Consider the following 24573-nt stretch of genomic DNA (forward strand, 5'->3'; position numbering starts at 1 on the left):
GCACTTCGTGGCGCTTGGTTGAGGAGATAAGCTGCTGGCAGCGTGATTAAAGCATCAGTAGCAGCACAACAGGAGGAACAGCATGGCTTTAAATCTTATAATCAATTCCAGCAACCCACCGTTAGGTAAGACTTCACCTGGTTACATTATTTTGTTTATATCATCTGTGGAAATTCGGCTAAGTGTTTATTTGTGGCGACTGCTGGGTATCATAAGTGCTGTCGTGTCATGCTAGCTGCATTTCGTCTCAAACTCAAAACTGAAAGTGCTAGTTCACACTCAGTTTACTTACTAATGTATTTATGTGGTACTGACAGTTTGGCTAATACACGAGTAAATGATCTGAACTGGTGTTTCAGTTAACTGTGTTTGATGTGGCATGCTTATTTCGTGTTGGCTCAATACGTAGTTTGACATGGAAACATGAAGTATGGTGAGATGCTGTTCAGGCTGTTCTTTTACAAATATTGTGTATGAATACGCATTTGTAGCACTTTCTGTTTGTCAGCTAGCTGCAGTGTAAGCTGTACTTCATGCAGTTGTCAGTCTTGCAGAGTGAACCAGTTGTATTTACCAGTGATGCCACCCATTGTTGAGAAACGGTATTACTGGCTGATGCAATCAAACAGAAATAACAGTGGCTAATTGGGTAAATTGTCATAAAAATGCATTAATATTCATCTGGCATGAGGGCAAACATTATTCTGGACAGACCTCAAGTGTCAAGCTGATTAATCCATAGACTTGGGCCCTCTGACCAACCTGTCACCTTGGGTGTTTTTAATGCAGTTATGGGTGATTTTGGGTGATGGCCCATATCTGGTCAGTTTTTTTAATATCCTTACCTTCTCTGACTCAGTTGCTTAGATAAATTTTTTATACTTTTGATGTACCATAAGGCCACAGTATAAAAAAAAAAAAATCTGAATTAACAGTTTTATTCATACGCATTATATGATGCAGATGGAGTAAGTCTACGTAAATGTAAATGGTAACTTAAGGCCAGTTCTTTAAGAGTGTGTCCTTTGGTGTATTTCAAACATGCATTCCTGCAGTAGTGCTCATATGGACCCACATAGGACCCAAAATTGTTTTTACTTTTTCTTGACTGGGTTTCTTGTGAGAAAGGATGTAAACCTGGTTATGTGTCATAAGTCTAAATGTAATGCCAAACTAGATGTGGCTAAGCAAGAGTTTCATGAAACTGCTGGGAGACATAATCTATGGTTTTCAATTTTTTGATTGATTTTGGCCATATAATTCGTGAAAAATTGCATTCTTACAAAATATTCAAAACTGACTGCTATTGTCGTGTTGCAGGGGCACTATTGGCAGCAGAGCATGTGAAGGACAGCATCAGGGTCTCTGTGGAGGAAGGAAAGGACACGAAGCTTCAAGTTTCTGAGTAAGTGTTTTTGTGGGCATGCATACAAAGGAGTATAAGCTAAAATAATCTCAATGGGTTAGATTGGTATACTTAAAGAAATTTGTCTATGTAACTCTTGAACACCAAGTCTCAGCAGCTTTTAAAGAGGATGGGCATGTTTTTTGAACAAGCCAATATCAAAAAGTATTCTAGTTTTGGATTACTTACAGATTGCTGAAAGAGTGAAAACTTGACTTAAATAAAATAACTACATTTAAAAAATGACATTAAAATAAACAAATTTCAAAATTCTCCAAATAACTGCTTGAGTAAAATGTAAAAAAAAAAAAAAAAAAAAAAAAAAAAAGTTTAAAGATGATACAAGTTGCCTGTTACTCATTACTCAGGTTCATTTTTAAATTTGTTGAGTTTATCAAAAATATCGTCCCTAGTTTACCATGGTTGGGCAGTGGAAGCTCGGCGGTTAAGATACTGGACCACTAATCACAAGGTTGCCTGTTCAAGCCCCAACCGAGGCCCTTAACCCTCAATTGTATTCAGTCATAATTTTAAGGTGCTTTGGATAAAAGCGTCTGCTAAATGCTGCAAATGTAAATGTATAAGGAGTCTATTAATAGACTCATTTTAAAACCCTCCTTCATCTTCAGTCTGCTTATTATGTTATTAATATTATATGTACAATCTCTTTTTTTCCATTGTTTGATGACTGTTATGTTTATTCAATCTTATCTTTAGTCAGGTGCAATTCAATGACGTGAATTCTATCTCACGGTACCTTGCACGTGTAGCTCCCAGTCTGGGTCTGTATGGCTCCAACATGATGGAACAGACTGAGGTCAGAGAATGTCTTTACTTCATACACCGCTAACCTAAAACAATATAATCCATAAATGTTAAATAAAAGATAATTTTCTAGAAACCTTTCTTTGTCTCACTAGGTGGACCACTGGCTGGAGTTCAGTGCCAGACAACTCAATGGGCGGTCTGGTTTGAATCCTGCTTTGAAAGAGCTGGATGCTGCACTTGCATTACGAACCTTTCTAGTAGGCCATTCCCTGACCCTGGCTGACATCTGTGTGTGGGCTGCTCTCAAAGGTGAGACTTTGTGACTGACTGGATCTTTTTGCCATACAAATTATAGCATACTTCACAAATTAAGTGGCTTTTTTCTAATCTGGTTCTTTTGGTAATAGACAGGGCTGCTTTGTGCACATTGTAAATCAAGTAACCAAGAATGATAAAGTTTGTGTTTTTCCTGCTGTACAGGAAGTGGGGAGTGGCAGGCAGTGCAAGCTAAGCCAGGTTCGTTCCCTCATGTGTGCCGCTGGTTCTCTTTTCTGAGCTCTCAGGTGCCCTTCAGCAATGTGGGTGCCAAGTGGGCCGGCAAGATCACTGCCAACCATGCAGCTGTAAGTCTTGTGACACCCCATTGTGTCTTTTCCAAATTACATGCTGTTGTCAGTGTACATAGTCATTTGAGATACTGGCGCAGTTAATAAATTTATTTCGTTTATTTGTAACGATTTTTTTTTAAAACTGCTTTTTCTGTGTTTGTTTATTTTTAGCCAGTGGAAAAAGAGAAGAAGCAGGATCTGGGCAAGTTTGTGGACCTGCCTGGTGCTGAGGTTGGCAAAGTTGTGGTACGTTTTCCTCCAGAGGCCAGCGGGTAAGCTGCACTAAAGATTGCATTGAGCAAACTGCTGAGATAAGCTTTTAAACTAAGTTTTGCAATTCTGAAGAGGCTGTATTTCCACTTGTGTCTGCAGGTACCTGCACATTGGCCATGCCAAGGCAGCGCTTCTCAACCAGCACTACCAGGTCACCTTTAAGGGCAAGCTGATCATGCGCTTTGATGACACGAATCCTGAGAAGGAGAAGGAGGACTTTGAGAAGGTGTGTACCACTACATCTTTGTCAGCATTTGATTGCTGTCTTTCCATGTAGCTTAGAACATGTTTAAAATTAAGAAGCTGCTGTTGTGTACTTTAGGTGATTCTCGAGGATGTGGCCATGCTGCAAATCAAGCCAGACCAGTTTACCTACACCAGCGACCACTTTCCCACCATCCAAAAGATGGCCGAGCAGATGCTGCAGGAGGGTAAGGCTTACGTTGACGACACACCCCCTGATGCCATGAAGCAGGAGAGAGAGCAGAGGATTGCATCACAACACCGAAACAACTGTGAGTAGTCATCTCTGTTTTGTGCAGTGTTATTTAATGTCAAATATCACCTCTTTTTAAGTGTCTACGTACGATTAGGCACATGAGGTTTCCAAGTAAGTCCTCACCTTTCTTTCTCTGTTTGTCTCCAGCTGTTGAGAAGAACATGCAGATGTGGAAGGAAATGAAGGCAGGAACAGAGTATGGTCAGACGTGTTGCATGAGAGCCAAAATTGACATGAACTCTAATAATGGCTGCATGCGTGATCCCACACTGTATCGCTGCAAGAATGCCCCCCACCCCCGCACCGGCAGCACATACAAGTAAGTATGCTGTTTCACAGATTATGGTTTTACCCAATTCTTTTATTTGTTGAAATATGTTTGTGTGGGGGTTATGGAGTTATGATAATTCTGCATGTATTGTATGCTGTGATTTATTGTATGCTTTGTACCATTTTGTACATATATTGTACTTTTTCTCTCTTATTAAACTTATTAAACAAACTACTTAATTATTTATAGTCCAGGCTTGATTTTGAACTTTTGGGTTAACTTGAGGTACAGCTGTATGGAAACAAGCACCAGTGCATTTGTCCTTGATATACATGAAATGCAAATACTGCAACCAGTATACCATAATTTGCATTTTGTTTCACTAACATTCAACTGAAAAGTAAGGAATTTTACTTGGGCTGAGCAAGAAGTGCTAGTGTTTTGGGGAATAGAGAAATCTATATGGGGGGAGTAAAATTAGCCACAGAAGGAGACAATAAAATTTAAATATGAAATAAATTCATCTATACATTCATTTTGCTCACTGTAAGATTAGTGGTTTCAAATTGTGCAAACTGCTTGCATTCTCTCTCTAGTAGATGTGTGATGCCCATCTACTTTTAACTCCATTCTCAATTGAAATATAAATCTGTTAGATGCTGTAAACACATTTTAATGCCCCTTTTAATCAAGAGCATTGTTCAAAAATGACTTTTGTCAGTTAAGCTTTTGTTTTAATGACTATTAGTGGGACAGTGACGGCTCAGTGGTTAAGGTACTGGACTAGTAAACAGAAGGTTGCTGGTTCAAGCCCTGCCACCACCAAGTTGCCACTGTTGGGTCCTTGAGCAAGGCCCTTAACCCTCAATTGCTCATCGTGTTCCACTCATTGTGTAAGTCGCTTTGGATTAAAGTGTCTGCTAAATGCTGAAAATGTAAATGTAAATATTAGTACTAATTATTAATATGGCTCATGATTGTTATCCTTAAAATAGATGAACTCTAATCATTTGGGTCCATCACAAATTTAATACAATCTGAACACTATATAGCATTTCAAGCCAGTGTTTAAAATTAGGGGTGGCACAGTAATGAAAAAGATGCCACTTAATGTAATGACTTCATGTCAGGAAATGGTCAGACTTTTTGCCCGTTGTTTGCAGGATAGGCTTCAAATGTAAGGCCAGGATGAAGCTGTTAGAAAAGATCAAATAATGAATTAATGTCTAAAATAAGTCCACTGTGTAATTCACTTGTTTTATTAACATACAAACATATTTTGATGATTTTTTTTTTTTTTTTTTTTTAGTATTTACCCCACATACGACTTTGCCTGTCCCATCGTAGACAGCATCGAGGGTGTGACTCACGCTCTCCGCACAACCGAGTATCACGACAGAGATGAGCAGTTCTATTGGATTATAAATGCTCTGGGACTGCGGAAGCCCTACATCTGGGAGTATGCTCGGCTCAATCTCAACAACACTCTGCTTTCCAAGAGAAAGCTCACGTGGTTCGTAAATGAAGGCTACGTAGATGGCTGGTAAGTTGGTCCAAGGCATTTTGCTATTTTAGGACATTTTTGCCTTGAAGTAAAGGTTTAGTTTATATTGAAAAATAAATCATGTTTTGGTCTTCACCAGGGATGACCCACGGTTCCCCACTGTCAGAGGAGTCCTGCGCAGGGGAATGACCGTTGAAGGGCTCAAACAGTTTATTGCTGCTCAGGTATGTGTTCCTTTCTAAAATTGCAGTCATTAGGTTTGTTTTTTCTTTAATTAATTAATTCATTAAAACTGTTTTCTTTATGTTTTCCCTCCACACAGGGAGGTTCCAGGTCTGTGGTCAACATGGAGTGGGATAAGATCTGGTCATTTAACAAAAAGGTGCAAACCCTGCAGTTTTGAAAGTTACATTAGTTGTTCCACTTGACCATTCTGTTTGGTTGCTTATTTGTGTCTGCAGTAAGGATTCGGAGTAGTAATGACCCTTGGTCATTTGTCAACATTCAGTCTAACAGCTAACCTGCATCTTTTTTATGTTTAATATTTTTAAAGACTTATTTTAGACCTTTTTTTACTCTTATTCACATACTCTCTAACACACTTGCAGCACATGGGCAATTACCACAATCATTTTAATACATGTATCAAGTGGTATTAGCTGCTCATACCACTATACATTCTTGATTTATTTTTAGTAACTGTTTTAAATAAGGCTTGCAGTTGGTCTGGTGAGGGGTACCTCAATATAGTAATGAGGCTCATGGGTCCTGATTCTACAGCTTGTGTTTAGGTATAATCTGGGTGGTTGCTGGCTTTAATGGCTTGTTAAACAGTCTGAGAGAATGACAGCTAGATTTAAAGACAGGCAAAATACACTGCCTGGCCAAAAAAAAGGTCACACACTCTAATATTTTGTTGGACCGCCTTTAGCTTTGATTACGGCACGCATTCGCTGCGGCATCGTTTCCACAAGCTTCTGCAATGTCACAACTAGAGATGCATGAGTACCGATACTAGTATGGGGGGATTGAATTATTCTCACTGACCACGCTCACACGCACGTTTAATGTTATTTAGTTCCGTTTGAAAAAAAACAACAAACCTTCAAAATAGAGCTAACAGCGAAGATAACCGGTTACAAAAGCAGCGACCGCTGTTATAGGACGTGTTTGTGTCTTTAATACTCTGTTCACAGTGTCGATACAAGTGATTCAGGAGTCGACTCATTTTAAGCGCAGTTTCTTTTCTCAGTCATCTCTCCGTGTTTACTGTTATAATGAATGATGCGGTTGTAAATAAACACCAAATACTACAGAACATTTTGTGTGACTCGCTTACATTATAAAGCTCAGGCTTAATTATACTGGTTATTACCACAGAGCGGGAGCCGACTCGGAGTCGTTTACGATTTACCGAGGTGAACCACGAATGTATGTGCTGATAGAATCGGCTCAGATGGGATCGGACTGTATTATCTTTTTAAAGTAAATATTTCAATCAGCAGAATAGCATCGCATGTATGATGTGCACAACGTTAATTACGTGCGTTTATTAATGGACGTTTAATGAGCGCGGTATCGGGCTAATACCCGATACTAGTATCGGTACTCATGCATCTCTAACAAAAATACATGTACTTGTACTCGTACTCGGTTGGGAAAAAATGGTATCGATGCATCCCTAGTCACAACATTTGTTCTGTCATGAGTTGCATAAATTTTTCCCCAATATCTTGTATTGATGATGCGAGATTTGGACCACTGTGCAAAGGTCTGGACTCTGTGGTGGCCAATCCATGTGTGAAAATGATGTCTCGTGCTCCCTGAACCACTCTTTCACAATTTGAGCCCGATGAATCCTGGCATTGTCATCTTGGAATATGTCCGTGCCATCAGGGAAGAAAAAATCCATTGATGGAATAACCTGGTCGTTCAGTATATTCAGGTAGTCAGCTGACCTCATTCTTTGGGCACATAACGTTGCTGAACCTAGACCTGACCAACTGCAGCAACCCCAGATCATAGCACTGCCCCCACAGGCTTGTACGGTAGGCACTAGGCATGATGGGTGCATCACTTCAGCCGCCTCTCTTCTTACCCTGATGCGCCCATCACTCTGGAACAGGGTAAATCTGGACTCATCAGACCTCATGATCTTCTTCCATTGCTCCAGAGTCCAATCTTTATGCTCCCTAGCAAATTGAAGCCGTTTTTGCCGGTTAGCCTCACTGACAAGTGGTTTTCTTAAGTTCTTAACCCAGTTTTAGTAGTTTCAGCAATCTCCTTAGATGTTTTCTCTGCTTTAAAACAACAAAAATTTCCATAGATGTTTGGAAATTTTGTAAAATGCAATTAAAACAAGAATCTGTGTTTTTCCCCTTGATTCTGTTGAATCTTTATTCAACTGACCATGTCTGTGTAGGCAAGGCCAGAAACCTCTGTTGAATGCATGTAAGCTTTTGGCCCTCAAATGGCATTGCATTGGAATCCATCATGCTACTGTGATTGATATGGCCACATGGGTTTTAGGGTACTTCAGAAAATTGTTGTCACTTAACACAGTCTGTTACTGCATCAAGGAATGCAAACTGAAACTATACTATGAAAAGCGAGGGCCACGCATGTGTCAAAGAAGTCAAATGTCGTTTGTCAGTATAAATTTTTTACTTTAGGTAAACATAATTGCAGATTTTAAATTATTTGTATAAAAGATTTACATAAGAATGTTTCAAGGGTTAGAATGTTTACTCCATAAATGGAAGTGCAACAAACCAAGAGGACCATAGTGCAAGAGGACAGTGGCAGTATGTTGTAGCAGCCACCTCTTTTCTAGAACCTCTTTTATACTTTATTCAGTACTAGTTTTCTAGTAGTAGTATATTTTATTACCCATGGTAACTGCCCATATTCCATAGGTGTGTTTAATAGCAAGAAGGATACTTTAAAAAGTCAATTTTGCTTGCAAAACCATGTGTTTGTAGCTGCCCATCAACCTTTAAAAGAAATCTATGTTCTTTCAGTGCTTAATTCAGGCCTGGTCTTATGAGCATGGCTCTTTTTGCTTGCCTTGTCTTTCTTTGGCAGCGCTATGTTTTGTTTACCTTTTTAGTTCAGCATTCCACCCATGTAACCGGTCTAATTCTAACCTTATCATATCTGTCATATAGGCAGTAAGGAACTAGAACATACTTAGAAGTGTTTTGCATTCTCATTTCACATCCAAAGCATGCTGTAGGCTTAAATGGTCTGCTCACTCAGTGTTTGAACCTGACTTATGCTTCAAGATGCAACGAACTCTGATTGTAGTCAGACAATTATTGTTTTTTTCCAATACCAAAGCTAAACTTTAAGGTTCCAGAGATAAACATATATTTTTTTCCACTCATCTACTGTGAAATGTTTATATGTCTTACCCTGATTAGCCTTGTTACCTTGCTGAGAGGTTTAGTGAGTGCTACTATTCCTTTTGTTGTTTCTGATTGTGGTAAGAGTACAAATGATCCAGTTTTGACATATTCCCACTTTCACAGTTACTACTCTGTATATTTTCTGCAAAAACCCTGAAGTCCAACCCTATTTAAAATAGTAAAAAAAAATATTGCAAATGTATTAATTTAAACAAGCTTCAGATGAGTAAACATAATCCATATGTGTCTTTTTCAGTAGTGCCAAATTCAAAGCGAATTCAACTTAATCCTTCAATTCTTTTGCCAATTATATGATTTGTAGTTAAAAATTCAGATTAAATTTTTTTTTAATTTGCAGAAGTATTTGCACTGGTGGTCTCAGACTTGCTGCCACTGTCTGTCTGTGTGTGTCTGTGTGTGTCTGTGTGTGTCTGTGTGTGTGTGTGTGTGTGTGTGTGTGTGTGTGTGTGTGTGTGTGTACTTACTGTGCACTTTATTAGGCACAGCTATCTGCTTTGTACATTTATTGCTGATTTTATAAGCTAGACCTATCATAGAGATGAACTTTGTGGATAGACAATTACTGACTGTAGCTCATCTGCTGCTTTTTAAACTTTGTCACCCCTGTTCCCTATTTCATTCATTTATTTGGGTGGTGGACCATTCTCAGCACTGCAGTGACCCTAACATAGTTATAAAGTGGTAGTGTGTTGTACTGGTATGAGCGGATCGGGTGTAGAAGTGTTGTTGAAATACTTTAGTGATGCAGTGTCTGTGCTGGGAGGAGAGCTGTGCTCCAACCAAAAATATAAAGCCAACAGCGTGTTGTGATCAGAAAGTGTTCAGTGATAAAGAACTAGAGGATGATTAACATGACGCGTTGTGCATGATGAGGGAACGCAGCTCTAACTTCTGACTGTGTACCTACCATTAGTTTAGTTTTTAATTGTTTGCATTTTTATCTCTGATAAGGTCATTTTATTTCATAAAGTTTTTAGTATCCTGTATCCTACCCTTGCTTTTATTTATTTATTTTGGTTTTTTTGCATTCAAATAATTGAACACGATTTAGCTAGTAGATGGATGGTTTGGTTGGTGCTTTTAAACTCCTGATTAAGACATGTATCAGAAGGCCCCTAGTACAGCTGAATGATAGTAATTACCAGTTCCATGTCTTTTAACGTTTGAGAACACACATTTAGCAGATCAAACATTCTTGACAAACATTCTAAAATTCTATTATACCTGACCTGTCTGTAACCTCTTGAACTCAATGTCGCGTGTTCTGCATTAAAGTGAATCTTAATCTTCTGTTTTCAAGCTGCCAGTTAGCTGTAAAAAGGTACTCCTGCTTATCTTTGTCCATATTCCCCTGCTGTTTTTCTTCATTTCTTCATGCTTATCCGTGTAATTTCTTCTGTGATCTATCTATCACAGAAGACAAAGTATCTGGCAGGAATGTATCACCTCTAAATTTAAAACGTTTGTTCACTTTCTTTGTTGATAAGCCACAATTATGATTTATTCATTATTTCTCGCTGCAGAAATCCTTCAACCGTTTTTGCAATGATGAGATCTGGCACTGTTTGTTCTGCAGGCATTATGTTTGTGCGTTTGCTTGGTTTTTGGCTGCTTTCCTTCATACAGCTCCTGGCAGATTATCTACAGACTGTTCCAAATCATGACATGATTCAGTTAATTTGCTACTACTAATGGCTTCTATAAATGTTTCGCTTTTGTGCAGTTGTTAAAACAGGTATTAAAAACAGGTTGCCTTTGGATGAATACTGAATGTACACTGCTTTTGTAGCCCTGTAAACCAAGACCATTTACCTGTGTAGATACGTAGAAAAGACATGATAGTTAATTGCAATCCATCTCTTTTATTTAGTGTCTTTTAACCCCCTTCATTTTGTTACCTTTTTTCTATTTTTTATTCGTTTTTTGTGATTGTGTTGGTAGTCCAGTCCTACGTTGTCTTGTTTTTCTGTCATTCATATATTTATTACTATTTTATGTGTGCTGCAGGTGATTGACCCAGTGGCGCCCAGGTTCACTGCCTTGCTAAGCTCACAGGTTGTTCCCATCTTGATTTCTGAAGCCAAAGAGGAAATGAAGGAGGTTGCCAAACACCCTAAGGTAACTAGCAGAAACAAGTGTTTTTATGTCCGAGATTGTGACAGCTTGTTACATCAAATCCTAATCCATTATTGTGCTAGCTCATTGGTTACGTGATTGGAAGGTCGCTGGTTCAAGTCCCATCACTGTCATTTAGCCACTGCTCTTTAACCCTAAGTTGCTTGCCTTGTATTCAGTCACAGTTGTAAGTGACTTTGGATATGAAGCGTCTGCTTTATGCTGTAAATGTACAGACAATAGTAATATTTTTTTCCCTGCCTCATATAGAATGCTGATGTGGGCATGAAGCAGATTTGGTATGGCTCAAAGGTGTTTGTCGAGGGAGCTGATGCTGAGACGTTTACTGAGGGAGAGACTGTCACCTTCATCAACTGGGGAAACATCATCATCACTAAAATTCACAAGTAAATTCTTTAAGGCATCTGCCAAGTATTCACATACAGTATTAAATGAACTTGTGATTTGGTTTTTATTGGTTGTTATCATCCATAAGCTCTACCATTACCAGTGCATGTACATGTATTGTATTATTTTAGCCTGCTGTTTCCTTGTTTTCACTGATTTCAAATCAAGGACTCTAACATTGTCCTTGTGCTCTGGATTCTGCAGAAACAGCAATGGTGCCATCTCTTCTCTGGAAGGTCGTTTAAACCTGGAGAACACAGACTACAAAAAAACCACTAAAATCACCTGGCTGACTGACACCTCTAAAGCCCCCCTCACCCCAACTGTGTGTGTCAACTACCATCACCTTATCACTAAACCTGTGCTGGCCAAGGATGATAACTTCAAGGACTACATTAACAAAAACAGCAAGGTGAGTGGCAGCTGTTTTTTGGAGTAGACTCATTCCATTTCTAATCATGTACAGGCGTTTAACTTATTTAAATACATAAAGTGAAATTACACACTTTTTCCATTTTGGCTGCTCCCTTATTTAAGGGTTGTCACTAGGGATGCACCGATCCAACTTTTTCAGTTCCGATACCGATCCGATACATATACTTTGCATATCGGCCGATACCGATCCGATACATATACTTTGCATATCGGCCGATACCCGATAACGATCCGATACATATACTTTGCATATCGGCCGATACCCATCCGATACCATTGTTGAATTAATAAACCGTATACTTTATTATGTGGGAAAGACTTAAGGCATCAGGATCGACTTAAACATTACTAAGTTTGCAAAACAAAATATAATTAACACAGATATAAATGTACTGAACTGCTATTTATTTGTCAATAAAATAATAAACAGGCATCTTAATATTTCAGTTTTATTTTCACTCGACGAGTAAGCATCCGACGCTGCCTTGGTGACCAAATCAATCCCAGCATTCATTGCAGAAAAATAAACATAGCTGAAAGGGGCGGAGAAACGAATAGAGTTATTATCAAACGTAAATAAAATATTACTGATTTTTAACTTGTATAAACTTATACCGAGTGTTTTTATTTGCAAGTTCGAGCTTGTCAGGAAATGTAACGGTTATCGGTACATGAAGGGAAATGTTATATTGACGTTAGCGTTAGCGCTGTGCTACCTCAGTTTATTGTTTTTACTGGCAAGATGCTAAATGCTAAACCTGATGGAATCGCTGTGTATGTAACGCGTTCGAATAACCTCATTTATGAGTTGATGACTTATTAGAATCCTCTCTACTGAGGCAGCCGCTTATGTAGACAGTAAGACAGCAAGGCAGCTCCTTAGGTTTTCGAACACACCCATAATGTGGCTGCTGACAATGAGAAAAACAGTAGTAGCTTAAATAACTTTTTCAAATAAACTTATCCGTAAATATTTAGTGCAAACAGTAATTCAAAATAAAATATAGCAGCTAAACATGAGTAATAAACATGTTGCCATCGAACTTGTTAGCATAGCAAGCGTGAAATACCTCCATGCAGCTGACTCTTTGGCTCGCTCCATGTTGCTCTTTTTGTTTGTGTTATACGCCATACGTCAGCAGCACGTCCTGTATGGACTTAGCATGCGTCGCAAACGAACTAAAGTGAACGTATATCGGCCCCATGGATCGGTTTAATTATCCGATATCCGATCCATCTCATTTTGGTAATATAGGGACCGATATCCGATCTTAATATCGGATCGGTGCATCCCTAGTTGTCACACTGGATCCCGTCCTCATACCAGACTTGGCATAGTAATTATGCCAGATCCCCTTTCTGGCACAACCCTCCAATTTTTATCCAGGCTTGGGACCAGCACTGAGTGTGCACTGGCAAGTGCATCTTCCAATGGCAAGGCTGTTTTTGACCAGTTGTCTTTCTTGCAAGCGAGAGAGTGTAAATAATGTTTATTAATCGTGAACAGATAAATACAGTAATCATTATCATTGTATCACTCAGGCCTTGTCTACAATCATTTACACCTTAAATTGGAAAGCTGCTTAATACAGAGCTTACTAGCAATAGTGCCTATTTTTCTCTGTTGTGCCCATCTAAAAAGAGACCCAAACCAGACCTCAAGCAAGACCTAGCCACTTTTATGCCAAGCGGGGCTGATTTGGGAAAAGATCAGAAAGTGCTCATTAACTGCACAGTGAGTAGTTAACACATGCAGACTCGGGGTGTTGATTGCTGCTGTGTTCTGTTGTGTTTTTAGATAGAAGAGATGATGCTGGGAGACCCATGTCTGAAGGACTTAAAGAAGGGTGATATCATTCAGCTACAGAGGAGGGGCTTCTACATCTGTGACCAGCCCTATGAACCAATCAGGTTAATACTAGTAATTCTGTCTTTAAAGCATTTGTATTTGGCTGTTTTAGAAACTACAGTCAATGAATACATCTACATCTTTAGTAAACTGTTTTCTGTTCAACTGTTTTCTGTTCAACTCATAATTATGTGTTCTGAATTTCATCTGTACTAAACTAATTTCTTTTACTCAATTTCCAGTCCTCACAGCTGTAAGGAAAGTCCATGTGTCCTGTTTTACATCCCAGATGGCCACACCAAGGAGATGCCCACTTCTGGCTCAAAGGATAAAAGCAAGAGCCAGCCAAGTGAACAGCCTGTGAGTGTAGAGTCTACCATTTACATTTACATTTACATTTTTGGCATTTAGCAGACGCTTTTACCCAAAGCGACTTACTGTACTGTGACAGTATACAATCTAAGCAATTGAGGGTTAAGGGCCTTGCTTAAGGGCCCAACAGTGGCAACCTGGCAGTGGTGAGGCTTGAACCAGCAACCTTCTGATTACGGGACCAGTACCTTAACCACTAGGCTACAACTGCCCTTCCATCACACCCTTCATGTATGGGTGGCACCACAAAAAAGAGGAGAGCAGCAAGTACTAGCTACAAAAGTGTTAGGCTAATATGTCCTTAGATGTGTGAGATTTTAAAGGCAGCATAAGGCAACAAAAAGGTAGATAAGACCAAGCAGTTGGTGGCAAATTGCAGTCACAACTACTGGAAAATAATGTTTTGAAGGAATTCTGATTCAGACTCAGATTCATTATATGTTGTTCTAAATATACTTCTGCTGTTTGGAGGAAGCTGAGGAATGCCTTCAGCCTACTATGTCTGCTGCCAACTTTTTAGTACAATGGCGGATACCAGATGGTATGGACAGCCTTTGGCTACATCTGCTGGAAATCATTAAAACCAGTGATTATTTATTACAGATTATAACAGCCAGCAAATGTTTTACATGCTCATTTGCAAACACATTTTCTGCTAATATTGTAATTTTCCAAAATGATAATACCCTTTGCATACCACTAAAAAGGGCTTTCAAAAAAGGCTTGATAAGCACCACAGTGAAGCCAAACTCCTTCCATGGCCTTCTAATCACCAGATTTTAAAATGATGTATGCCAAAGTCTGGAGGGAATACTGCAAACTGATTCCCCACCTCATTCTTTCTTTTAAGAGATTCTTTAAGAGCGTTCCAACATTCCAACACAAATCAATCAGGACAACATGCAAAAAAGGTGCATAATATTTTGTTTATCTAATAACTGTTAAATAATGTTTTTTCTGTGAACTCAGGTAAAAGCTGAGCCTGCAGCTTCTGTAGCAGCCCCTGCATCCAAAAGCCTGAGCACCTCTTCATCGTGCCCTTATACACAAGTTGCTGAGCAAGGGGGGGTAGTGCAGAAACTAAAGGCAGAGAAAGCACCCAAGGTCTGTGTTTGCCTAATTATGTTCTAATAACCAAATGGTCTGTTCTTTAGGGTTTTTTTTTTTGGTTGGTTTTTTTACCATATTTTTGTGTTTTACAGGAACAAATAGATGCAGCTGTCAAAGAACTCCTGGCTCTAAAATCTGAGTTTAAGCAGCTCACAGGTCAGGAGTATAAACCAGGCATGGTTCCTCCTCCTGCTGTTCACACACAGTCAGCCCCCTCATCGACCCCTTCAGCTGCCGACATCTACGCATTAGTGTCACAGCAGGGAGAGGTGGTTAGAAAACTGAAGGCAGAGAAAGCACCAAAGGTATGGCTTTAGATCTATTTACACTGCACACATACTCAAATACTTTGTTGATTATTTTTCCATAATAATAATATTAAATTGCCTGTAAAAAAAATTTAATTTGTATTAGTAAAATTAGACATTTAGGCTTTCACTTTCTGCTTCCCACCAAGGATCTCAGTTACACTTGTCTATCACTCATCCTTATGTTTGTGACAGCAACATTTTTAGATTAACTTTATAACAGTATAAAAAACGGTAAGCAACTCGTTTCAACTGCTTTTCCCTTGCAATGTACTTTCACTTGTGCACAGTTTTGATGTGTAAGTACACTACAGTAGATTTTATGTGAGGAACAGAAATGCTTTATATTGTTGTGTTTATTTTATTGCACTTGCATACATTTCTACATCAGTCAATACCGGCAATTAAAAAAAAAATAGTGTTCGTTTAAAGATGAATCTGTACCACAATCTCACAGCAAGTAAACCAGTTGGGAATCCCCACCACTTATTTGTAAAATACAAATGTATTTTTATTTATTTAGTTCCCTTTTTAATCCCTAAAGCTCTATTTCTTTAGGTACTTTTCTGACTTTTTCTATCACACAGTGATGCCTGTTAGTAACAGATACTAATAACAATCACTGTTTAAGCATCATGTCTGCATCTGAAAATTTGCATAGAACAAAGTTAGTTCGAGTCCTTTCTTGTTTGCCAAACTTTGTATGTGGTTAGCTTGAATAGCTGGAAATCTGCTATGTGCGTGGTTCAAATGAGATGGATTATTTATAATTTTACTATACTAAAAGGTAAAACCCTAAAAATGAAACGTTTACATCTCTGCCTTTCTGTTTTCCTTTACAGGATCAAACTGATAATGCTGTGAAACAGCTGCTGACTCTGAAGCAAGAATATAAGCAGGTGACAGGTCAGGAGTATAAACAAGTTTTACCTGCTTCCACTACACCTGCTCCCGCCGCAACCAACTCTTCCGACAAGAATGACATGGACATTTACAAGCGAGTGACACAGCAAGGTGATGTTGTGAGGAAGCTGAAAACAGAGAAAGCTCCAAAGGTTGGTGCTTTTGATTGTTCTTTATTGATTTGCCAGATTTGTGTATTTAGAGCTAAAGATGCAATCTGCATAAGCATTCTTGCCAGTCCTCCGTTCAGTCCAGTATGTTGAATGTATAGAGGTGCATTTTGAAGAGGAGAATCAGACAACGGTAACCACAGACTGTTGAGCAGCTAAAGTCTCGTATCAAGCAAGAATGGGCAAAAATAACACATGCAAAACTGCAACAATTAGTGTCCTCAATTCCCAAACATCAACAAAGTGTCATTACTGGGATATATGATGTAACACAGTTGTAAACATCCTTGTCCCAACTTTTTTTAAATGTACATCATGTCCTTATACACAACTTGCTAAGCAAGGGGAGGTTGTACTGAAAATAAAGGCAGAGAAAGCACCCAAGGGGTGTGTTTGCCTAATTATGTTTTAATAACCAAACTGTGTTTTTCTGTTTTTTATTTACAGGAACAAATAGATGCAGCTGTCAAAGAACTCCTGGCTCTAAAATCTGAGCTTAAGCAGCTCACAGGTCAGGAGTTTAAACCAGGCATGGTTCCTCCCGCTGCTTCTAACACACATTCAGCCCCCTCATCAACTCCTTCAGCTGCTGACATCTACGCATCAGTGTCACAGCAGGGAGAGGTGGTTAGAAAACTGAAGGCAGAGAAAGCACCACAGGTATGGCTTTAGATCTATTTACACTGCACACATACTCAACTACTTTGTTAATAATTTCCATAATAATAATAATAATAGAAAACTGTCTGTTTAGAGCCGGTAAAGTACGCTAGCTCACCAGAGTTGGGGTTTCGAATACATCGTATCGAATCTCAGCTCTGCCTTTCCAACTAGGCTGGGCGGCAGTATGAACAATGATTGGCTGTTGTTCTTAGGGGTAAGAAAGTCGGATCGTAGGTCCTCATAACTGGTGCGACTGCGGCCCCTGCTGGCTGACTGATGGCGCCTGCACAGGGCTGAGGAATAATGCTGATGGGGGTGTGACCCTCCGTGCACAGTGCCTGTCAAGTATATGAACGTGACTCGTGCAGGTGAAAAATGCACTATCTGTCCTGACTGCGTACCGGAGGGGGCATGTCAGTTGAGAGGCATACTTAGTCAGTGGTGAAGGGTCGAATCAGTATAGAGGACGCATTCAGGGTAATTGGACACGACTAGACGGGGGGGATAAAAATTGGGGGAAAAAAGAGGGGGGAAAAACTGCCTGTATAAAAAGAAATGCAAAACAGCAGCAATTAGTGTTTTCAGTTCCCAAACATCAAAAAAAAAAAAAGTGTCATTACTAAGAAATATGATGTAAAACATGGTAAACGTTCTTGTCCTAACTTTTTTTTTTAATATGCTGCAGGCATCAAATTCTGTCTTTATAATTAAATATGCTGCTTGTTAGTTACACTAAATACTACAAAACTATGATTTTTACTTTTTAAGGATCAAGTGGATGCTGCTGTGAAACAACTCCTGGATCTAAAGGCTGAGTATAAAAAGCAAACTGGTCAAGATTATAAACCAGGTGTTGCTCCCAGTGCTGCTCCTGCACCTCAGCATGCCAGCCATGCTCCCCCTCAGTCAAGCTCGTCTCCACAGGCTAAGGCACTCTATGCTCAGGTTGCTCAGCAAGCAGAACAAGTGAGGAAGTTTAAAGCAGAGAATGCTCCGAAGGTAACTTGTGGACAATCAGCAAAAAACATGCATACATGATAGTTCACCAAAATGTGAATTTATTGTAGCCCTTTTTGTAAAACTTTACCAGGGGTGCCAATACATATGAAGGAAACTGTAAATAATAATCCAGTGTCATTGCTCTCTACATAAGTTGTTGGGAGAAGCAACAAGCAAGATGTTTGTTTTTCTTTGTATAGGAGCAGGTGGACATGGCAGTGAAGACCCTGCTGGAGCTTAAGGGCCAGTACAAAGCTCTCACTGGAGAGGAGTACAAGCCAGTAAGTGCCACAGGAGCTCCCGGGAACACTGGATCAGAGAATAAGAACCGCAAAGAACATGAGAACGCATCTGAGAAACGAGGAGGAGGAGGCAAAAAGTCACAGAAAGGAGTGGAGAAGTCTCAACAGGGTCAGGACAGTGGGCTCGGAGGAGCGGGAGAGGGCCAAGGACCAAAAAAACAAACACGGTATGTCACAGCAAGCAATAAATGCAAGACTGATAATAGACATAGTGTGTGAATTCATACAAAAATAAAAGCAACTGGTGTGTATTAATAATGTTTTTTTTAAACTAATTGTATTGTTGTGCCAGACGGCACACCTATCTGGTAGCTGAAAAGTATTTAATGAGCAAAGGTTTTAATATTTTGTCAAATAAGCCTTGAGTATGGCTATGATAATGGAGGCTTGAGAAAGTTCTGCTGTTTGTTTAATACAGTCATAACTGGTTATATCCTCCAAAATCAAATCTCAATCACTACATTCATATCTGACTTTTTCATTCAGATAATGAGACGTGTTTGAGTACATTCCAGAGAACTATAAAAAGTATCAAAAAACACCTGATCTGCATTTAGAACTGGATTCAATGATGGTCATTGGCAAGACCAGTTCACAGCCACTGCCATAGAATATCCTAAAAATTGCAAGTTCCTATTGGTTTACCTCAAGTTAGTTTGGTCAATTAACTTCAACAGGTTAAACTTTTGTTGATATTTTTATTTAGGTTAGGACTGGAGGCACAGAAGGAGGAAAATCTGGCAGACTGGTACTCGCAGGTAATGTGGTGTTTGAAAAATAATAGGCTTCCTGGTCGCATATCATTTATTTTCTATAACATTTGTTGTCAGAAATGTGTGGTTCCTTCAAATATGCTAAATTGCACTGTGTCTCCAGGTGATCACCAAGTCAGAGATGATTGAGTATTATGATGTAAGTGGCTGTTACGTGCTCAGACCTTGGGCCTTCGCTATCTGGGAGAGTATCAAAGACTTTTTTGACCGGGAGATCAAGAAGCTGGGAGTGGAGAACTGCTACTTCCCCATGTTTGTATCTCAGGCTGCTTTGGAGAAGGAAAAGACCCACATCGCTGATTTTGCTCCTGAGGTTTGTACAGAACTTTAGATGTGCAAGAGCTGGTAATGCAGAAGAGTTTAAAAGAAGACTTACATCCTGTTCTTTTCTCTCTGTCTAGGTTGCGTGGGTAACTAGATCAGGAAAAACTGAGCTAGCTGAGCCCGTTGCTGTGCGTCCTACTAGTGAGACAGGTAAGGTTCACTGCCAAGCCACTGTCACATAATCTAGTACAGCTTAATACATAAAATACATCATTGCAATTCTTTTTTTTTTTCTTCAGTAATGTACCCTGCCTATGCTAAGTGGGTTCAGTCGCACAGAGATCTGCCAATAAAACTCAACCAGTGGTGCAACGTTGTGGTAAGCCCTTGGGTTTAAATTACATAAATAGTGTCATTAAACAAATGTACAAAATACAATTTACAATTTCTTGTTTTTATGCAAATGTACTTTCATTTTTTTATGAATGATTGATTGAATTATATGAATTATGTGGACACCTGATTGTAGGCTTGTATGTCAGTATGTCTGTAGAAACTCATGCCCATTAATTAAAAAAAAGGTCTTTGTGAGGTAAGACACAGATGTTTGGTCTGAGAGGGCCTCATTTACAATCAGTGGTCCAGTTCATTCCAAAAATATTCAGTGTGTTTAAGCTCATGGCTCTGTGCAACCACGGGAGTTCTTCCACACCAAACCAACATCTCTATAGACCTCACTTTGTGTATCTTGTCACAGTTATGCTGGAACTGGAAAGGGCCTTGTCCAAACTGTTGTCACAATATTGAAAGCATGTAATTTATTTTATATCATTAATGGTATTGACTGGTTTGGCTGCTCCAATTAAGGTTTCATGTCAAGGTTCGGGGAAAAAAAACTAACTGTCAACTTATGCTGAGAATAAAATTTGTTCAGGTGGTCAAATATAATTTAAGAAACACCGCATACGGGTCTGCCAAGCATGTGTGACTGTACCTGTGAAGGAAGCACTAATTTAGAGGCTGCCATGCAGTAAATCACTGAAATTTCAAAACTGACTTATAGCTGTACATCTGTTAATTGTGTGTTGTGCATTTATGAGAGTAATTATTCAGATTCCATATTGGAACTAATTAGTGTTAAATCTAAAATATGTTTCCTATACTGGACCACAATAAAATTCACATCTGGTAATACATTCTTTCAACTCTTTTCTCCTAGCGCTGGGAGTTCAAACACCCTCAGCCCTTCCTTAGGACCAGAGAGTTTCTCTGGCAAGAGGGACACACTGCCTTTGCCACCAGGGAGGAAGCCACAGAGGAGGTTAGACTGAAGTTAAATACAGTATGTTGCTACAATTTGCAGTTTGAGTGCAAGTCCCCCATACTCTGTATATTTGTGTGTGTGTGAACAGGTACTTCAGATTCTGGACCTGTATGCACGTGTGTACGAGGAGCTTATGGCCATCCCTGTGGTAAAAGGTAAAAAAACAGAGAAGGAGAAGTTTGCAGGAGGGGACTACACCACAACAGTCGAGGCCTTCATCTCAGCCAGTGGTAGAGCTATTCAGGTGTGTAATAACACACAAAACTCAACATTTGGGTTCCATTGATCTGATTGATTAGTCTGATTGATATTTCCAACATAGTTGCTGCTAAAAATAAAAAGACACTTTTGTATGATATTCTTAAAGAGATCATGAGCATAAATCTTCTTATTTGTTTTGTCGTTTAGGGTGCCACGTCGCACCACTTAGGCCAGAACTTCTCCAGGATGTTTGAGATCATGTTTGAAGATCCTAAGATGCCTGGTGAGAAACAACTGGCTTATCAGAACTCATGGGGCATCACCACACGTACCATCGGAGTACTGACCATGGTACACGGAGACAACATGGGTCTAGTGCTGCCACCCAGAGTCGCCTGTCTGCAGGTAGGAATTGATCAGGAACCCAGCAGACCCTTCTAAGAACAGTGCTGCACTTTCTCTGGTTGAAGAACCAAAGAATTTATTAATTGGATAGAAGTTCTAATTCATTCAAAGGCTTAGTATTTCTGAACTTTGGTTTCTACTTACTATGACATGTTTTCTCAGGTGATCGTCATTCCTTGCGGTATTACAGCATCTCTGTCTGATGCTGACAAGGAGTTGCTGTTGGCTCAGTGTACAAACTATCTCTCCAGGCTGCAAAAGACTGAAGTCAGGGTGAAATCTGACCTTCGAGATAACTACTCACCCGGCTGGAAGTTCAACCACTGGGAGCTGAAGGTACTGTTGTCCTTTAAGCATAAACCTCAGCAGTGATGTCTGTGCCACTATTACCTTTACACTAAATCTTACACTGAATTCCATCGAGGTATTGTTCTATTTCTTGAACTCAGGGTGTGCCAATTCGCCTGGAGGTTGGGCCTAAGGATCTAAAGCAGGGCCAGTGTGTAGCAGTGAGAAGAGACACAGGAGAAAAGATCATCATTCCAGATGGTGAAGTCGAGAAGAGAATAAAACTTCTGCTTGAGGAGATCCAGGACAACCTCTTTAAACGGTATGTACAGTACATATGTGTCAGCAAACTACATAATAGTTACAGTAACATCAGCACCTTATCTGATAATGGTTTGTTGTAATAATGCTATGATGTCCTTCTGTTAGGGCTTCTACTGATCTGAAAACTCACATGGTGGCAGTAGACACGATGGAGCAGTTCCAGAAAGAGCTGGACCAGGGAAAGGTGTGCATGTTAAACAGTATTATTTATGCAAAAGCAGTGGACACGTCTGAGCGGTGTGTAATAAAAACTGTATTTTTTGATGCTTTATAGATTGTGCAGATCCCCTTCTGTGGTGGCATTGAGTGCGAGGAATGGATAAAGAAGACAACAGCCAAGTAAGAAACTGCTATTTTAAATTCTATTATCTTGGCTTTATTTTAATTTTAAAATTATCACAACTGTAATCATGTTTTGTTTGGCCTAATTAAGAAACCTTTCTAAATTCAAAACTTAAGTAACTTGTTGGCTCATATCCCTTTTTGGGGATGGGTCCCAATGTTTTGTCTCATCAGTGTGTATACCTAAAGAACAATGATACCAATGCTTAGCTTACTGTCAGTTTCGTACACTAGCAAGTGATTTGGGTCGCTGACCAAGTTGTTATGAAACAATTAACTTATTTTTGGTACTGTTATTGTATTATCAGTATTAAAGAGCAAAATAGATAGGTCACTGTGCACATTAATGTGAAAGAGCAAATCCACTATTAATAGAAGCTGTGTTAAATCCTTTCATTTAAAGAAATCAAATTATTTGATACTGCCATTAGCATCTCTAGTATGTTAATGACTAAGTGCTAAGTGACAGAGCAAACTCGTTAGATTAAAAATAGTACCTCTAAAATTAGCTGGCTGGCTTGGTAATGTTACTGTATTGCATAGCATTATGTTTGTGTTGGTACTCTCTGCTCAACAGTATTTTTATGTTAATGCTTGCCCTTTGGGATTGGAAGAGGACAAGCTACATGATAGATGGTTAATATAAGCTAGAAAGGATTTTCAGCTCCATTCTCAAAGCACTTTTCACACAGAATCTTAGACTCTGCAGTCCTTTGTTTGGCACTGTTGCTAGCTAGGTAGCTAAAATAAACACACTTCACATGCCAACTAAATCCTAATGGACAGAAATGCTTAATTTCACTCTGGATTTAACTCTACATTTTGCCTGTCTATAGGGATCAGGACCTAGAGCCAGGTGCACCATCTATGGGAGCCAAGAGCCTGTGCATCCCCTTCCAGCCCTTGAAGAACCTCCAGCCTGGCCAGATGTGCGTCAGTGGCAAAGAGCCAGCTCAGTTCTACACCTTATTCGGCCGCAGCTACTGAGCATGAAGGGCATCGTTTAAACTAGTACAAGCTAAATTAGAGTCTAATGCATCTTAAAATTGTTAATGCGCTAATGGGAACAGCAGACACCTATAATTTCTCACACCATTATCATCCATCCATGAGCACACTGCAGTCCTCTGATGTTCATCTGTTCTTCTGTCTGGTTATTCTCAGGACTAATGCACATACATGTACACATTTACTGTTGCATTGTGGGACATCAAGGCATAGGGCCTTGGTTTGTATCTGTTGCAGTGTTTTAAGTTCTGCTAAAAATTTTAACCATGTACATCTGTCATAAGTAGTTGTCATAACATTTATCATTCAGGTCAAACTCATTCTGACTCAGTCTTGTCTATAATAAAGGGATTCTAACTTTCTATCACTGAGTCCTGATTGCTTTTTTATAATAATAATATATTAGTAATGTAGAGTTTACAGAAAGGATGTTTTAACCCTGGTGTAGCAGGTAGTGTTAGTGTACAGCTCCTGGGTTTTGCTGACCTTGGTATGATTCATACCTCTAATTACAGTCTGTCTGTTAGCTACTTGAAATTGCTCATAAGAGTGAGGAAATTGAGTGGTTTGTTGAGTAAGCTGGTGGCCTCTCACCCTCCATTTTCAGAATAGACAGTGGATACACTAGACTGATCAGGATGAAGCAGTTACTTGGATTACATGTATACATGTTAAATCCTGCAGACATGCATATTAATTGTTATTAGTTGTAAGCTCAAAAATGTAACTGATCAGCTGAGTTGAGTTTTTCCCCTTCTTCCTTTTTTTGGCTGTTCATGTTAGGTGTTGCCACAGCAGATCATTTGTCTCCATCTTGTGCTGTCCAGAACATCCTCCTCTGTTACAAACAGGTTTTTATACGGTCCTCCAGTTACTATGTGCAGAGTTTAGTACGCTATGCCAGAATATGTACCCTTCAAATATGAGAGACCTGGAATATTTGGGCAAAGAAGAGCGGTCCAAAATTCCAGTAGAGAGGTGTCAGAACCTCACACATGGTTGATTTAAGTAACAAAGCATTTGTAATTGTGACAATTTTTGGGAAAAGTGGTGCCAATATTTCTCCCTGCGACTGTTTAATGTAAAATGTACTGTACTGAAAAAGCTTCTGTTCTAAGAAACTAACTTAACTTACCTTTTCTTTTTGTTGTTTGTGAAATTATTATTACAATTTGGTGTGTTTAAATTGACCAAAAAGCAAATAACATGGAATATAATGAGGGGTGATATCTAAGGATTATAATTTAGTTGGTT

General features: G+C 39.3%; 1 protein-coding gene and 1 non-coding gene across 2 annotated transcripts; both read left to right on the forward strand.

Annotated features, from left to right (window-relative positions):
* On the forward strand, positions 1-23683 carry eprs1 (glutamyl-prolyl-tRNA synthetase 1). Its single transcript, XM_063007058.1, has 35 exons — positions 1-125; positions 1321-1405; positions 2123-2222; positions 2326-2482; positions 2654-2796; positions 2953-3053; positions 3154-3280; positions 3377-3569; positions 3701-3872; positions 5134-5367; positions 5468-5552; positions 5651-5710; positions 10764-10874; positions 11142-11278; positions 11484-11691; positions 13513-13625; positions 13806-13923; positions 14905-15039; positions 15138-15350; positions 16196-16408; positions 16874-17086; positions 17858-18088; positions 18289-18557; positions 19097-19148; positions 19267-19476; positions 19565-19637; positions 19727-19806; positions 20647-20748; positions 20840-20995; positions 21160-21357; positions 21520-21693; positions 21807-21967; positions 22075-22153; positions 22244-22308; positions 23148-23683. The coding sequence occupies exons 1-35, from the start codon at positions 83-85 to the stop codon at positions 23296-23298; spliced, it is 4962 nt and encodes a 1653-aa protein (XP_062863128.1). The 5' UTR covers positions 1-82; the 3' UTR covers positions 23299-23683.
* On the forward strand, positions 18771-18903 carry LOC134325888 (small nucleolar RNA SNORA47). The gene has a single exon (XR_010014400.1). It is a non-coding gene; the product is annotated as a small nucleolar RNA SNORA47 (small nucleolar RNA).
* Positions 23684-24573: the final 890 nt, after the last annotated feature.

The sequence above is a fragment of the Trichomycterus rosablanca genome, chromosome 13, assembly GCF_030014385.1.
Source record: "Trichomycterus rosablanca isolate fTriRos1 chromosome 13, fTriRos1.hap1, whole genome shotgun sequence".
NCBI classification, from domain to species: Eukaryota; Metazoa; Chordata; class Actinopteri; order Siluriformes; family Trichomycteridae; genus Trichomycterus; species Trichomycterus rosablanca.